At 43.4% G+C, this 17,819-nt stretch overlaps 1 protein-coding gene across 4 annotated transcripts in view; it reads left to right on the forward strand.

Moving 5' to 3' along the window:
• The window catches only part of LOC126262212 (aryl hydrocarbon receptor nuclear translocator homolog), a 566,087-nt gene that overhangs the window by 490,833 nt on the left and 57,435 nt on the right, over positions 1–17,819 (forward strand). For all 4 annotated transcript variants that reach the window (XM_049958644.1, XM_049958642.1, XM_049958641.1 and 1 more), the window contains one exon: positions 17,117–17,289. In XM_049958644.1, coding sequence (XP_049814601.1) covers positions 17,117–17,289 — 173 coding nt within the window. The remainder of the gene's footprint in view (positions 1–17,116; positions 17,290–17,819) is intronic.

Consider the following 17,819-nt stretch of genomic DNA (forward strand, 5'->3'; position numbering starts at 1 on the left):
TTCAGTATTTTAAATAGCTGTTTTTTCACATTCAGTGTCATTTCTTCGATCCTATATTGCACACTGTTCTTTCAAAGAGGTATCCTGTCCATTTTTCACTGACTGTCTTTTCCAAAAACAATTCTGGTTGCTTTAAAAATGGAAGGTTTGATTAACGTTCCAGCAGTAGTTTAAGAGTTTTTCTTTCTTGCTGAAAGATTCCATTAGCGTCCAGTTTCATGCGATTTAAAGAATTTATTTTCCAACAAAAAACTCTTTTGGTTTTTTTCCTACGCTGGATGAGTTGCTGTTAGATGAGGTCCCAGACGTACAGGCCTCAGTGAGTAGTCATTGAGGACATGATAACACACAAAGCACTGTGGCAGTTGGACATTGTCTATTTCAGTAAGCATGATTCCATGCTTAATATATTATTCATATAAGGTCTTCTTTTAATAGACTTTTCACTCAACGTACAAAACCAATAAAAACACTTTTTACTTCTACATAGCACAACCGGCGTAATACTGAGTTGAGATAGCAGGGCGCGGACTGAAAAATGTGCTGTGTCGGCAGTAACTTGGTAACGCGCGAAGCAAAGCTGATGCTGCCAACTCCACATAAAAAAAATACGTTCGCTAAGTATAATAAGAATAGAAAAGCTTAGGCTTGTCTGACCGCATGTTTCCGCTTTCTGTTGAGCTGTCTGCGCGCCCCCATATAGATCTTTCACGACCCACCCCACCCTCGGTTGGGAACCACTGATCTGACGTCAAGTTACAGTTTTTTGCACATTCCAGAACTATTTAAGTCAGTTACGTTTATAGATCTACTTTTGCTGACCTTAAAACGTGATGCATGCCACTGTGTGCTTAAAATGTAAAAAACAAATGCGTGTTTATTATATTTTTTAGAACTGAACTGTATCAAACTTCGTAAGAAGTTAGGGGAGACACCTGTTAAGCCAATATTTCGAGGTAAAACAGTGAAAGTTATCTACTTAATATTCACTAAGAACTATATTCAGCTATTAAACCTGACACGAGTGTTTACAATCGAAAGGATTAGCTTAATTTATAGTAGGTATGATGTTCGGAAGAGATATCATATCGTCGATTAGGCAGTTTTCGTTGGTTTAAGCCATACGAATACCTAGTCGATTCTTTTGTCAGAGCGACGTCGTGTCCTTCGTGCAACTTTAGACAGAATAAATGTGCCGCACCTTTTACCTTATTCATATGAACAATTAACGCAGTTGCTGTAATGATTATTGTTATAAGAGCAGGTAGCTAAGAAATATTATTTTCGATTTTGAAATAAAGAGATCGTAACCAGACGGATCTGTTGAAGACCACCTGTGGTGTACTGGCAATCATGTTATTGCCTTCCTGAGATCAAAGAACGTTATCTCTAAAGGATTTATAGTAAACCTACAGTTTAATGTAGAATACGAGTCGCAGTGTTAACATGTTTTTTCACCAACACACAGCATTATCAGAGAAACCGCCAGAAAAAAATGTAGGGGCAACAAGGATCGGACCCAGTCGTAAGTATCAGTATTCTCAATACGCAACCACTGCGCCACACAGCCACTCTTTAGCTCTTTTCAATCTCGCAGCATTTCCATTGTATTTGTCTACCAGCGCAAGTACGTGGCACCACGGGATGTATGTTTGAAGGGACCTTCAGTTGAAACATAAGGCACTATGAACGTTTCCGACATTGTTAAATCATTGCTGACTATCTGCATGCGTTAGAGTGATGCCGGCCGGTGTGGCCGAGCGGTTCTAGGTGCTTTAGTCTGGAATCGCGCGACCGCTACGGTCGCAGGTTCGAATCCTGCCTCGGGCATGAATATGTGTGATGTCCTTAGTTAGGTTTAAGTAGTTCTAAGTTCTAGGGGACTGATGACCTCAGATGTTAAGTCCCATAGTGCTCAGAGCCATTTGAACCATTTAAAGAGTGATGAAAGGTAGAAAGCAAGATTATGGTGTAACATCCAGTCGGCAACGAGTTCATTACAGACGGAGCGCGAGCTCTTAACTGATTCAAGGACAGGGAAGGGAATCTGCCACGTCCTTTCGAAGGAATCATCACGGCATTTGCTGTAGCGATTTAGGGAAATCACGAACATTTAAATTTGGATGGCAGAACGCGGGTTTGAACCATCGTCCTCTTGAATTGCGCCACCTCTGTCTGTTTCAAGGCTGAAGTCTTCCCCAAAGGTCATTGCAGTTCGTACTAGGACAACTTCTTATTGTTGAAATTTGGCAGCTTGGCTCAGACAGCCGTTTCATGTTTTAGTAGTCACATACGTCGTAATAAGTGTTCTTCTCGCCTTGGTGTTATATTTTGTTTGTACAATTTGTATTCATATCAGGTACACGAATGCACACTTGTAGTCATTATTTTATATAACTGTGGAGGATATACGCAGTAACGGCGCAGAAGTCATATTAAGCCCGATACGGCTCTAGAACTTGTGATTATCGCACTACGAGACAACGAAACGGCAGAATGCGAATACGTGGTGATGAATTCTTATCGGAAATAGCTGGATATCACTGACCATTAAGTCATAGATCACGAAAAACGTCCTCGTAATGCATGTGAACTGCGCCGACAAGGTTAAGAATTTGTGCAGCGAAGTTTTGGTGTAATAAATCCATAGGTTTCAGTGGCTCGTTACAGAGCAATTGCCATTCTTGCCCTTTGTTCTCCGGCCATTTAACGATCAAGTGTGTGCCTGGGAGCAACGAAGGAAGCTCTGTGACGCATCTTGCTCCCGAGGGAAAGGTTTGGGGCTTATTCCTATGCTTAGGACGAATGAAACATGTAGCATCTTGTGTGATGTTTTATTGTTCACATTATCCCGCTCTCTGAAATAGGAATGTGAAGGAATTAGGACAAGGCACCCCTGGTAATACAACACTTGACTTGTTGCTAAAATGCGAGAACATACGTACGTTATGTTTTCGTATTATGAAAGACGAAGCAATGTTTACGAGTGGCGGCACGTTCAGTAGTCGGTACAGCGAAATGTGGAATGACGCAAACTGGCGTGCTCCCGTGTGTCCAGCGCTTCAACTGAAATTTTTGTCAAATGGTTGGACTGATGTGGAAAAAATACCGTCCTTGACACTGAACAGATGCTTCATTAAACTTTAGATGAACGCATCCTCTCGCACTTCTTGTAGGGTGCAACGCTGGTAATTACACTACTGGCAATTAAAATTGCTACACCACGAAGATGACGTGCTGCAGACGCGAAATTTAACCGACAGGAAGAAGATGTTGTGATATGCAAATGATTGGCCTTTCAGAGCATTCACACAAGGTTGGCGCCGGTGGCGACACCTACAACGTGCTGACATGAGGAAAGTTTCCAACCGATTTCTCATTCACAAACAGCAGTTGACCGGCGTTGCCTGGTGAAACGTTGTTGTGATGCCTTGTGTAAGGAGGAGATATGCGTGCCATCACGTTTCCTACTTTGATAAGGGTCGGATTGTAGCCTATCGCGATTGCAGTTTGTCGTATCGCGACACTGCTGCTCGCGTTTTTCGAAATCCAATGACTGTTAGCAGAATATGGAATCGGTGGGTTCAGGAGGGTAATACGGAACGCCGTGCTAGATCCCAACGGCCTCGTATCACTAGCAGTAGAGATGACAGGCATCTTATTTGCATGGCTATAATGGATCGTGCAGCCCCGTCTCGATCCCTGAGTCAACAGATGGGGACGTTTGCAAGACAACAACCATCTGCACGACCAGTTCGACGACGTTTGCAGCAGCATGGACTATCAGCTCGGAGACCATGGCTGCGGTTACCCTTGACGCTGCATCACAGATAGGAGCGCCTGCAATGGTGTTCTCAACGACGAACCTGGGTGCACGAATGGCAGAACGTCATTTTTTCGGATGAATCCAGGTTCTGTTTGCATCATCATGATGGTCGCATCCGTGTTTGGTGACATCGCGGTGAACGCACATTGGAAGCGTCTTTTCGTCATCGCCATACTGGCGTATCACCCGGCGTGATGGTATGGGGTGCCATTGGTTACACGTCTCGGTCACCTCTTGTTCGCATTGACGGCACTGTGAACAGTGGACGATACATTTCAGATGTGTTACGACCCGTGGCGCTACCCTTCATTCGATCCCTGCGAAACCCTACTTTTCATCAGGATAATGCACGACCGCATGTTGCAGGTTCTGTACGGGCCTTTCTGGATACAGAAAATGTTCGACTGCTGCCCTGGCTAGCACATTCTCCAGATCTCTCACCAATGGAAACGCCTGGTCAATGGTGGCCGAGGAACTGGCTCGTCAGAATACGCCAGTCACTACTCTTGATGAACTGTGGCATCGTGTTGAAGCTGCATGAGCAGCTGTACCTGTACACGCCATCCAAGCTCTGTTTGACTTAATGCCCATGCGTATCAAAGCCGTTATTACGGCCATAGGTGGTTGTTCTGGGTACTGATTTCTCAGGATCTATGCACCCAAATTGGGTGAAAATGTAATCACGTGTCAGTTCTGGTATAATCATTGAATACCCATTTATCATCTGCATTTCTTCTTGGTGTAGCAATTTTAATGGCCAGTAGTGTAGTAACCGTAGTCAGTTCCAACTGGAGTGGACGTCGATACCCGTCATTCACGGCTTAAGCGTTCGCTTTGAGCTACGGTGTGGGTAATGAAGGAATGATCGAGATGTTTCTATTCGGTATGCATCTCTGTCACCAGATACGACGCTAATTCACTTCTTCTCGTGGGACATTGTCAGTTGCGTAGATTACAAGGCTCCAGTCAGTACGAGTTGTGATGTGACTGTTAGGATTGTCGCACTCGTCAAAGCTTACGACAGTTTCCATCCTCAGGCGTGAAAGCGTTGCTGTTTCGATAAGTGGAGTTTCTAGATTCGAGCCATGCTGTGTGTGTGTGTGTGTGTTTGTGTAAGTAAACAGAGCCTTGATGAAATGGTTGAAAGAACAATAAGGAAAGGTATCCCGTAGGTAGAGCGTGTGGGGCAGTCAGTTATGTGATGCTGTACAATCCGTTGGTATAGTGGTGAATGACCTTCGCGCAGTTACTTTAAACAAACATTTTTGTCTAATAACAGAACTCATATTGTGCTGAACTGTGACAAAACATAACAATCAGTGCGTGTGATGTTGCAGTTATCAGAATTAAGTAGTGGTTTGATTGATCTACGAGGTCACGCTGAAAAGTAATGCATTCGAATTTTTTATGTGAAGACTCTTAAAGTATTTTAAATAAAACAAGTGTTTTTAACATTCTACATCTTTATTCCTCTTGTCTACGTATTTGGAGCCCTCTGCCGCCAGAGGGCTCCGAATTGCAGCGTGTAACAGGGCGGTGTGTAACGTAACTATGTCGGTGCGTGAGCGACAGCCTGTTGTAATAGTGTTTCGAATTCGAAGAGTTCGTCCTTCAGCATGACAATGCCAGACGACACACGAACGCTGCAACATCTGCAACAATCCGACACGTTGAGTTGACTGTCATCGATTATCTTCCATACAGTCCCTATTTGGTCCAATCCGATTTTCATATGTTTCCAAAACTTGGAGAACGCCTCCGAGAACTTCACTTTGATATTGATGGAGGGCTGCAAGCAGAGGTGATGTTACGGTTCCGTCAACAAAGTCATTGTACTCTGACGGTGTCAACAAACTGATCTCTGGTTGGGAGATATGTATTCGTCGCCAAGGTGACTATTTTGAGAAATAAATATGTAGACCGGAAGAATCAAGATGTAGAATGTAAGAGTTTTCACATTAAAAATTCGCACGAATTACTTTTCAGCACGCCCCCTCGTATTTGTAGTATCCAAATCCTTCTTTTACGGTTCAAGGGACACTGCGTACATAACAAGTCAGCGTCAGAATACTCCACGGAAGGAAACCAGATTAGGGTTTAATGTCCCGTCGACGACGAGATCGTTTAGAGACGGATCAGATTATTCGGTAACGAGTCATTGTAGAATATCGACTTCTTGTATTGAGGGGATAGTTCTCTTTGAACGCATGAAAAACAGGTGATCTTCATGATTCCTTAAAATAAAAAGTAATCCTAAATAGGATTGTATAGTTTTATTCCTTACACTTTTGTCTGTAAAAAGTCATTTCTGTATTCACATCGGACGCCCCCTGTAGTCGCTGCACCAAGTGGAAGAACTCCTTGCAGCCGGAACATTGGTCATCCGCGGGAATTCCCGAATTTCTCCTGTTGGACCTGTAACAGAATAATTTTGTGTAAGTCATTTTGAAAATTTTTCTGTCAACATACACAGGATAATTGAAAAATATTAAGTTCTAGCAAAATGGTGACGTGTTGAAATAAATGCCATGTTTTTCGACCAACCTTTCGAGACAAAAATGGGTACCGAAAATAGACTTTTGCAGATACGCAAACCGCTACGTACGCTGATAGCGAATGCAGTGTAGAGTGCCGGCGCCAAATTCCGATCAAAGTCATTTGGACCATTGTAAGTTATATTTTCCGCCAGTTTGAGAAATACGATATCGAAAAACGCGCAGGTAAAGTTTTGGGTTACATTTTTTGTAGTTAGGTTAAACACGCTTCTAGTCAGCGATCCCAAAACGGTACAGCAATCGTTTCATATCCAAAAGAGGTTTCTGCTCCATCATCTTGGTGGCCATGGTTGTCCTACGAGCCTCTTTTGCAACTACTGTCGTCTGCTTTTGTGCAGAAGTTATAACAAGCTGGTCCGATCTCAAGTTCGAACAGTTTCATAATTACCTTAACGCCTGAACGCTAAAATAAAGTGGACAAATGGTTCAAATGGCTCTAAGCATTATGGGACTTAACATCTGAGGTCATCAGTCCCCTAGAACTTAGAACTACTTAAACATAACTAACCTAAGGACATCACACACATCCATGCCCGAGGCAGGATTCGAACCTGCGACCGTAGCGGCCGCGCGGTTCCAGGCTGTAGTGCCTAGAACCGCTCGACCACCCGGCTGGCTAAAGTAGACATCTCAAAGAATATTTTGAGAAAATAAAGAAAAGAAAACCAACATGTAAAATTATGTAGGTAGGGATAACACACATCCTGCATAATAATTTCTCAGCATATCCTATCTACGCCTATCCACTACGAATTGCAGCTGTTTGGCGTCCTAAAGCTAAACAAACACGCTACACCGCCGTCTGTGTCTGATGCCCAAAAGTGTGCTGACAGTGGACCTGGAAATTGCCAGTGCGAATCACGGTGATCTCTGATGTAACAGCGGCACGACCGGAGAATGTGCCACCACAGAGTGTGCTTTTCATCGTTGGAAAAAGCCAAAAACCGCTAGGAGCCATGTCTAATGAGTAAGGAACGTGAGAAACCACATCAAAGTTGATTACAAGAAGAAACTTTAGCGTCGTGTTCGGCCAATGCGGCTATGCATTGTATTGGCGGAAGAGCACATATGCGATCTTTTCCGGCCTTTTCTTGCAGTTCTTCAAATATCTTGGTAGCTCGCGCGTACCACCTCTGGAACGTAATAACATAATAAGGATTACGCCATCGCTGTCCCAAAACTGCCCACCAGCATTTTTTTCAGAATTGACCCGTACTCAATATTTTTTATTTTTATTTTATTTTTTTCCGATGAACTTCTGTGCTTCCACCGAGCTGACTGGCGATTCGCTTCAGGATTGAAAAACTGTATCCACATCTCATCCATTTTCACAGTTGTTCAAGAGGAAGTCCCGTTCCTGATTTCATCTACATATACATCCATACTCCGCAAGCCACCTGACGGTGTGTGACGGAGGGTACCCTGAGTACCTCTATCGGTTCTCCCTTCTATTGTCTTACCTGACAACATTGCCTAGTAAAATGCCACGCGCACAGGCTTGAAATCGCCCATCAGCATTTGTGGTAACCCATCTCCCGAGGAAGCTTCCCAAATTTTCAGTTCATCGTGCTGGACTGTGTGCACAAATTCCACGGAAGCGCCCGCCACGGAGGCGATATCTTTCACGCTCAGTCGACGATCCTCCAAAACAACTGTCTCCACCTGCGTGACATGTTGAGACCAAACCGTTGTGAGGCCGAAATTCTTTTGGTTCGTTGTCACACGACGTTCGTCCTTCTTTGAACTGTCACACACACGAACGCACGTTCTTCACATTCATTACGCCATCACTACACATCTCACATAACTGGTGAAGAATTTGGAACGATTAATCGCTGTTCATGTAGTGGAACCATAATCATTTCTGATATTAGAATATCGTCTCACTCTTACCGTTGCCGTTAGTTCTTTGTAGCTGCCTTCTGTGTCACGCATACCCAAAGATTGGCCGCTTGTTTTAAGGCAAATCGCAAGTTACTGTCGTGTGACGGTCCTAATAAAGAAAATGGAAGATCTTAGAACTCGAACGCTCGTTATACGTTTGTGTTGTGCCGTTAAGTGGGTACTGATGAGTGCGCACGGGCAGGGACAGCCGTAGATGCACAGCACATGCGCCCGTGCCGTCTAAATGCACAAATGGTCTGGAATGGCTAAGGCGGGCGACGTCGGGGCGCGCTACCTGTTGTGCCGCTACAAGGTCGCGCTCTCGCGATTTTTGTAGCGATCGATAGGTCGCGGGCGGCGAGGAGCCACGCACGCGAGCCCCACGCTGCGACTGTGCCGATTCCACTCTAACACTGTCCCGCCGCCCTGCACTCTGCCGACAACGTGTTGAATTTAAAGCGCATTCGTAAGTTAACGGGCACTGTGTGGTGGGACGCATATTCACTCTCGATGTGTTTGGAAATCCGTACTTTCGTGAAATTCAACTCACTTCCTGCATGTATGCATGCTATCTACCAGATTTTAACTTAATTTCACCAAAACGTATTAGTTTAATGTTTACTTAACACATTATAGTTACAGTGACAATCTTCCATATAAGCTTTGCTTTTTGAATTTGACGTATTCGCCACATACGTAGTCTGCATCACACTGTAAATCTAGTTTTTCCTTCCCAAATTACGTAGTATCGGTATCTAAGTTTTATGGCCGAGCAACTCCAGCAAAACGAAAACAGTTTAGATAACATTTTCACGCGAGAAGAACTTGGAGGTAACCAGTGTCATTTAATAATTGCCGTCATCAGTACAACTCTGAGCTGAGGCACATTAATTTAACTTGTAGGAGCAACATTGTGAAGTGACGTGGAGTCGAATGAATGTACAAGATCTGCCATAGAAGGGCAAATAAACGGTGAATAAGAGTCTTCTACTACATATTCCTAATTACTTTTAACAGTTTGGAGACCCACCGTGCGAAATTTCAAAAAGAGAAACAGAGAATTCAACCTGGCCAGTATAAAGTGTAGTCTGTACCTCTGTCTTAAGCTTGTGTATGAAATGTAACAAAAGTAACGTTCAGTGGCAATGACATTACAATTTCCTCCGTGTTCATTTTGTGAATTGTACATTGATGTAAGTGGCTAGTAATGACAGCCCAGTGTACAGTGAATACAGAGTCCTTCCTTTCCGGTGCCCTTCGGTCAACCAATGTCGGGTCGTAACTGGTATGATACGTCCCTCTGATTTTGAGGGAACGAGCAGTACCCGTACAAAGGCTATTACTGTGATGGGGTCGCCACTCTCAAAGGCATTTTAATGTTACTGCCTGCCCCATCGTCGGTTAAATGTCCAGGCGTAATGTTGCAAAGCGACATGAAATGAAAACAATACACGACATCTGTTGTAGGGAAGGTGCGTGGTTGACTATTGTTTACGGGAAGAATTCTAAAAAAGTGTAGCTCCTCTGTAAATGGTACTTCGCACAGAACGCTCGGGCGACATATTCCTGAGTATTGCTCACGTGTTTGGGATTCCCACCAGGTCGTATTAAAAGAAGATGTCTAAGCAATTCAGTGGCGTGCTGCTAAATTTGTTACCAGAAAGTTCGATCAACACGCATTGATTTGATTTAATCAGGCAGACAAAAGAAAATAGTGGGAGACCCTTTAACAGGCCTTCGTTAGACACTGTTTCTTCAGATGTTAGTGCCCCAAATATTTTGTGTCCTTTGGCCTCCAGTGCTTCGCACTGGAAGATCAAATATGGTACTGTTTAATCCCCCACATCTTATAGTCTGTGCTTCAGGGTTTTTTTTCTCTAGGGCCATTGAGTGCACATTTTTCCTGAAGTTCTCATGGCCAGTATAATCAGCCTCCTGTTCAAGCTCACAACTGTAGAACTTCTTTTTAAACATGGTTTCATCATCATTAACCTACTACGCTCTTGTTTTCGGATTGTAGACCAATATTCTATGTGCTGCCTACCGATCCAGCTACGTAGTTCAAATTTTACCATCGCCATATTGGTGATTAAAACAGAACCCTGTCCAACAAATGGTGTCTTTGTCCATGCCCTGGCCTCTTTATCACCTTGTTCATTATCACCAATTCCTAAGTGACCACGGACCCACAGGAGGTTTACCCTGTTGTTTTCCCCTAACTTCGCCAAAGATTCGTGGCATTCTGCGACGCTTATAGACGTCTCAGAGCTACTTCGCTGTCTGACTGACTGTAGATGCTACAGTCTTTCTAGCACATGCATAGATTCTTCTCTGCACACACTCTGGTAATGAATGTCTCCGCCTGGAATACCGCTGCCAGTTTCTCTCGTCTAGCTTGTACCCTTTATACTGCTGTCCCAGCACCTTTGTCTGTTTTCGACCCGTCGGTAAAAAAGATTGTGTCTCTTTAACGGTGGCCCCCTCGGTTCCTTACTTACAAAATCTATATTGAAAGGCTTTTTGAAGCAGCTGGAAGCTATCTGACATTTCCACGACTGGTCATGTTATTAGTGTGGGATTCTGGATATCTTAAACGTTCCCAGTTTTTAACCTGTGTACCCCTACTACTGTCTTCATTGCAACCCCAAAGATGTAATAGGGACATGTCCAAGATGGTCTCCATCCCAGCAGTGAGTTTGCTACTAAGCCTAACAGGCTGCACCTTCCAGAGGTCCTTAGCTGCCCCGTTCTGCTCTACTTTATTCCACAATACTGTAGGCTCCATAAATCATCACAGTTCTTTTACAGAGGGGTATATGCTGTACATGCTCCTGGAACTTGGACCCCAGTTTCTGCCAAAGACCCATGTAGTGCACGTGAGAGCACTCGTGGCTTGGAACTGAGGTCGAGTTAATTGTGGATCCATGGCTATCCCTAGGTATTTCACTACCTCCTGGACTGGTAGAATTTCGTCAGATTTCTTAAGATTCCAGTATATGTGCTGGATACACTTTCCGTTAACATTACTAACAACAGTTTTCCTGGAACTGTGTCTTACACCAGGTTTGCACAATGTTCAGAGTGCATTGTGCAGTTGTTTTAATGGTACTTGCAAATGTGCCAAGTATTACTGTGACTAAATTGTCTGCATATCCGTGGCAAAAGTAACCTCTAGTTAAATCTTTCAAGAGTTCATTCGCCACTAGTTTCCACAGCAGTAAGGACAAAAAATAAATAAAAAATTTAAAAAAAGGGTTCAAATGGCTCTGAGCACTATGGGATTTAACTGCTGTGGTCATCAGTCCCCTAGAACTTAGAACTACTTAAACCTAACTAACCTACGGACATCACACACATCCATGCCCGAGGCAGAACTCGAACCTGCGACCGTAGCGGCCGCGCGGTTCCAGACTGTAGCGCCTAGAACCGCTCGGCCACTCCGGCCGGCAGCAAGGACAAAACCCACCTTGCGGGCACCCATTGATTGTGTCAGTCACCATTGTCACACCTGTCATAGTGACTTCTACTTTCGTCTGCTCAGCATAACCTTATGTTTCCTACATACAGTGGTCTTAATGCCACTCTGTTATGCAGCTCCAACTATGGATTCGAATGTTGTATTGCTAAAAGCCCCCTCATTGTCTAGGAAGACGCAGAGAGCAGAGCACTTTATCTTTTCCTATCCTCCGAACAAGTCGAAGTGCTTTTTCCCATGATTTGCTTGGTTAATATGAGTGTCCGTTTTCCTGTAGAGCAGGGGTAGCCAAGATTCGGCCCGCGGGCCGTGTTCGGGCACAAGTGTCAAAGCGCTTAGCCTCGCTTCACATCCCCCGCCGCCACACGGCCATGTCTGAGCGCGATGAGGGTCAAAAGGGGAAAACGGCGAACGCGCAGCATTTAAATGGCAGTATAGTCGTACTGCATATGACTTGGTTTTATATTTCACATTTCTCAACAACAGAAATATTGTAGCACTTTTGCAGCCTCGTTATGGAGGCTGGAAAATACACCTGAGAAAAGCATTGTAGAGTTCCTGGACAGTTTTAACGTAAAATGATTTGTAATTAAAACTGGAATTACGTTGCAGATTAATCAGTTACATCTGCATATAGACAGGGGACGCTTTCAACTGAAACTGCAAACGGTCTCAGAAACAGATGTAAGATTGACAGTGTCCTCAAAACTTTTATAAAACTATCGTTGTAATTCTTCCAAGACCACAATGAGATCTTCAAACCTCGTGCTTTCTTTTTCGCCGTTGAGCTTAGGGAACTGGATTGTATTTGTCAGATTGTGTGCCTTCTACAACGCGATTTTCTTTTCAAATGCATGCCTGTCAAATCAGAGAAGATGTTACTGAGGGCAGTATGCACCCAAGTCCACTTAAAATGCGGTCTGTAATCCATTCCGGATGCCGTAATTTTCGTTTCCATACCGTTCATTAATTTAACAATAGCGAGATTTTAATCGAAAAATCGTTCCAGGCATGCCGCTTGATTTAAGCAACGCACTTTGCAGTAATGTATGAAGTCTCCCTACTCTTCGTTCATCTCCTGTGAAAATCGTTGCACCTGAAAATGGAATAATGGGTGCGACTCCACAAAGTGCTTCTTGATATACAGAACTTTGCTCTTTCATTGTCGTCTAAAACTTTAAATTCTTTCTGCATGGTACTATAATGTCGTTTCGTAGCAAATAAGCAGTACCTGTCGCTTGTTTGAATTGAGAATTCTCATCCCTCTCTTCTGACATTCCCATTCATTTTAAAAGATTGTGACGATAGATCGCTAGACTGCCTTTTTTTGTGCAAATAGCCACTGGATCTGTGGACGTTCTTCGTACCACGAACATATAGCGAAGGGTAAACAGCACTGACATGACAATTCTGCCGAACTCAGAGTTGTGTCGACCGCAAAATGCCGCATCGCAGTGCCAACTGAAATGTCGCGCCGGCCAGGGTGGCCGAGTGGGTTCTAGGCGCTACAGTCTGGAACCGCGCTACCGCTACGGTCGCAGGTTCGAATCCTGCCTCGGGCATGGATGTGTGTGATGTCCTTAGGTTAGTTAGGTTTAAGTAGTTCTAAGTTCTAGGGGACTGATGACCTCAGAAGTTAAGTCCCATAGTGCTCAGAGCCATTTGAACCATTTTTTTTATTTATTTTTTTTTGAAATGTCGCGCTGTTCCGGGTACTTCCTGAAAGTACTGAGCAAAGCCGAGTGACAGGCTGGGCCTTGGCTCGCACGACACACGCTGCTCGCACGAACTCTGGCGCGCCGAGGGGAACTCAGGTAACCTCATTTCCCTTAACGTGCACATTAACCAGTTTTTGTAATGTCTTTAAAAGAAAGGAGGACAGACTGAATGGTCTCATATCCTTAGCCTTGGTATAATCAGTTTTCCCTGCCTTTGGAAAGGAAACAGCCTTCACTGCCCTCCATGCGTTAGGAGAGATTCCTGTTGCTAGGTTTTTTGGCACAAACCCTGACAGATTCCCAGTTCTTCCGTTGGTTACCTGCAGAACCAACGCCTCACAGAGACTGAAACTTTGTATTGTCTCCCAGAGTGCATTGAGTCTGGAAAAGCGTATCCGATATCCCCTGCAGTGTCTTGTATACCCACCATCCTTCTTCCTTAGTGTGCCTCCTGGATTAGGTGTATTCTAGTGAGGATTTTATGAAGTCTAGCGCAAGCAGTTGTACCTTCCAACTCCTCACAGAATACATTCCAGGATGATTGTTTAGCTTGCATAATAGCAAGATTGTATTCTTATTTGGCAAGGATCTCCTGATTTTTACCCATTGTCCTCTTCTTCTTGCAGAGTTGAACAGTTTCTCACCTGCTTCATTTGGAATTCAAAATTATTGTTTCACAAAAAATGCGTTCTTATTTGTGAACTTCGTTGCGATTGGACAGTTTTCCACATACAAGGTCACAATGGTAGACGTCACTTCAACTGCCGTTTCCTCTAAATTAACTGCCGGCCGGAGTGGCCGAGTGGTTCTTGGCGCTACAGTCTGAAACCCCGCGACCGCTACGGTCGCAGGTTCGAATCCTGCCTCGGGCATGGATGTGTGTGATGTCCTTAGGTTAGTTAGGTTTAATTAGTTCTAAGTTCTAGGCGACTGATGACCTCAGAAGTTAAGTCGCATAGTGCTCAGAGCCATTTGAACCAGCCTCTAAATTAACTGGATTTCTTTTCGATGTTTTAACTTCATTGGAGTGAGTTCAGATGTTTCCTTTATGAGTCACAGCTCGTTATCCTAAGATTCTTATAGACCATGGTCTGTTCAACACCCAATTCAACCCAAAAGTTACGTTAACTACTTCGTCCCTTCTTTTGCTTTTAATTATAGGATCCTTACCCCTAAGATCTCCGGATGTTCTCCAAAGAGTATTCAAGCCAATATTGTCGGTGTTGATACTTCTCCACACTAGGTTATGGGGACTGGCATTGCAATAAAAAAAAATTTGTTGTTCATTCCGCAACAGGCGGCTGCCTACCAGAGTCCTCACTTCATGGGAAGGAGGAGCACTGTCCTCTTAAGGGAGGTAAGCTGAGGTCAGTACAGACTCCGTCGTGCTCCCTTCAACGTGCTGTTTTATCCCGTTGGTCGATAAATTCCCGGAATCGAAGTTTCTATCAGCATGGGTGAAATTCAGTTCTTAACACAAATGCAATTCCGTGTTTTTTATTCCTGGTGTAAATCAGCTTACCTCCAGTTCCTCCAAGACTTGATACGCTCATGTTATATAATAAGGTCCCTGGACCAGGGCCTCATCCACTTCCTGTCTGCCCAGAATGCGACTCAAGGTGGCAGTTGCCCCCTCACAGAGTTGCAGGTTGCCATCATTGTCACTTCTGATGTCGTTAATAACTCAGACAGTAATCCGTGAGAACCCTAAATCAGTCTGGAACCGCACGGCCACTACGGTCGCAGGTTCGAATCCTGCCTCGGGCATGAATGTGTGTGATGTCCTTAGGTTAGTTAGGTTTAAGTAGTTCTAAGGTCTAGGGGACTGATGACCTCAGAAGATAAGTCCCATAGTGCTCAGAGCCATTTTTTGAACCCTAAATACTGCTTTAGTTTCTGCTTTTGCATTACATCCACCAGAAGGCTTTGACTGTCAGATGCAACCTTCCAGTTAATTATCGTGCAATCTTATATCGAGACTTTCTGGTTCTGCACCTGTGCTTTTTCGAACAGGATCTTTGGAGAAACACCGTTACTTAATTTAGGTACCCAGATTGATATTTTCTCGGTCGTGAAGACTTCCTCTGCCGTCTTGGCCAGCAACTTCGCCTCTGCCCATGGAGGTACCTTGGGCACCATCTCCTTCAGCCAGTCTCCTGTTCTCATCCCCATACAGACAAAGATTAGAGCACCTTTGTCCAGATAGACCCTCCTGAAGTCGAGCCCTTGACTTAGATCTTCCTCAGCCCTTTCGAAGATAGCCATCTGAACTAACTTCCATGGTAACAAGTGAATGACTTTGTTGAATTACTGCCATCCGAAAAACCGAGACAACAGTACTGTAGGTCTATTTCTTTTTTTCTACCTCAGCTTTTTCTGGGTCTGGTTATCCTGGGGAGTGGGTGTAATTGTCTCCTCTCTTGTTCTCTTATTCCCTTGGAAATGGGCAGCGTCCATTTACTCACTTCTCTCTGAAGACAGTTTTTTCTCAGAGTTCTTAGTTTCAAGAGATTTAATTCCGCCCATTTGTTCTTAGGAAGCCATTCTTTGCCTTCCTTTTCTCATAGAAGTTTCCTCTGTGTCCCCAAACAAGGAACAAGGCTTTGATCTCGATCTGGTCCAACTTCTCACTGATGTTTTCCACTTCTTGGACTGGTCTAGTGTTCAGTAACATTTCCGTAATACTCGCCTGTTTTGTCCAATCTAAAGTGTGATGTGATCTATGCTCAGGGGTGCTTGGCAGTTGGAAAGATGTGTCATGAACGGAGCATCAGGAATACTGGGCAATCTGTCTGAGACACTAGCCTTACACCAGCATAAGGCTCTACTGGTGCTGACCTGATGTATCCCCAATCCCCGTGGGACCAAAATGGATAACACATAAACTAATTTACAAACTGTCGGACTTGATGATACTTCGAATAGCCAAACATCAGGTGTTGAACTGATAGGAGCTTTTTTCCCAATTGAATTACCCCTAATCTAATTCATCTCCACTATTGTGAAACACATCTCTTCTACTGAACAAATGCTCATAGCTGTTAAGGTGTGCAGTAGAGCCCAGTTTACTAGACATTCTTTTCATGTTTTGGTCCATACTACCTCCTTCTTCAATATTGGGCCTCACTCCATTTGTGAGTGGGATATAGAATTGAATGGCTAGCAATACAAGGTACCCTCTGCCATGCAATGTATGTTGACTTATGGAGTATATATGTTGATGTAAATAAAATGCTTTCTTCTGTCCCTCTCTTTGAGCAATCAGTCACTTGTTTTGTGCTAGCTTTTTATCTCGTACGTTCCCCATATATTTTGTCTCCCTTTCCACACTTTGCCTTATTTCCTCTCTCTGCACAGACATCATGTTTTAATCCAACTCAAATTCAGGCTGTTACACAATATAGAGCAGTAGAATCTTTAATCATCCATTTGTTCCTCTTCTGTTATCTTTCAGCACTTTTAAATAGCATTACTGATTTTCAGAACTGAAATTACTGTCTGATTTGGTTGAGTAAAGCCTTATGCGGTTTCTATAATAGAGTTTTTGTTGTTGAATTGTATAAGAGAGATGAAAGAAATCAAGTGATAATAAGGTGACCTGTCACTTAAGTGATAATGCTAGATTTGTATGGACTATATTACCATATTATTGTTTCAGGCACTGGCAATACGAGCACGGATGGGACATACAAACCATCATTCCTCACAGACCAAGAACTCAAGCACCTTATCCTGGAAGCTGCAGATGGTTTCCTTTTCGTTGTAACTTGTGATACTGGTCGTGTTATTTATGTCTCGGATTCAGTGGCTCCAGTGTTAAATCAACCACAGGTATGTATTTTTGTCTGTATGGGAAGAAATTTGTATTGATTATTTTAATTAGGAGAGCTAGATTGGTTGCCAGTAACTCCTTTATGCAATTGTGTCAAAATAGTGCAATGTTCCATAATTGAGGATTATTTTTTCATTCTAAAGAGCCTGTTTTACTAATATTACTCCTAGTTTTAGTATTAAACTGATCATAATATAATTTTTTGAATTCAAATGATTTTGATTACTTTTTGAGCCTAGTAGTACACTTAATACAAACATGTTATTTTAGCACTTTATGTAGAGAGACAAATTTGGGAAGTTCGTAAGACTGTCTCATCATGTCTTCATGTATTAAGATGATACTTAAGTTCTGGAATTTATAAATTCACCATCAAACAGATGCATAATTTTCGGGTTCACAAAACTTGTAAAGTGTACCAAGTTGTTATTACCTTGATTCTTCTATAAGGACAATGATTTAAATCCATGCCCTGCCATGTAGATTTTGGTTTCCAGTGATTTCCCTAAATTGCTTAAGCCAAATGTTG

This window comes from Schistocerca nitens, chromosome 6, assembly GCF_023898315.1.
Source record: "Schistocerca nitens isolate TAMUIC-IGC-003100 chromosome 6, iqSchNite1.1, whole genome shotgun sequence".
Classification (NCBI taxonomy): domain Eukaryota; kingdom Metazoa; phylum Arthropoda; class Insecta; order Orthoptera; family Acrididae; genus Schistocerca; species Schistocerca nitens.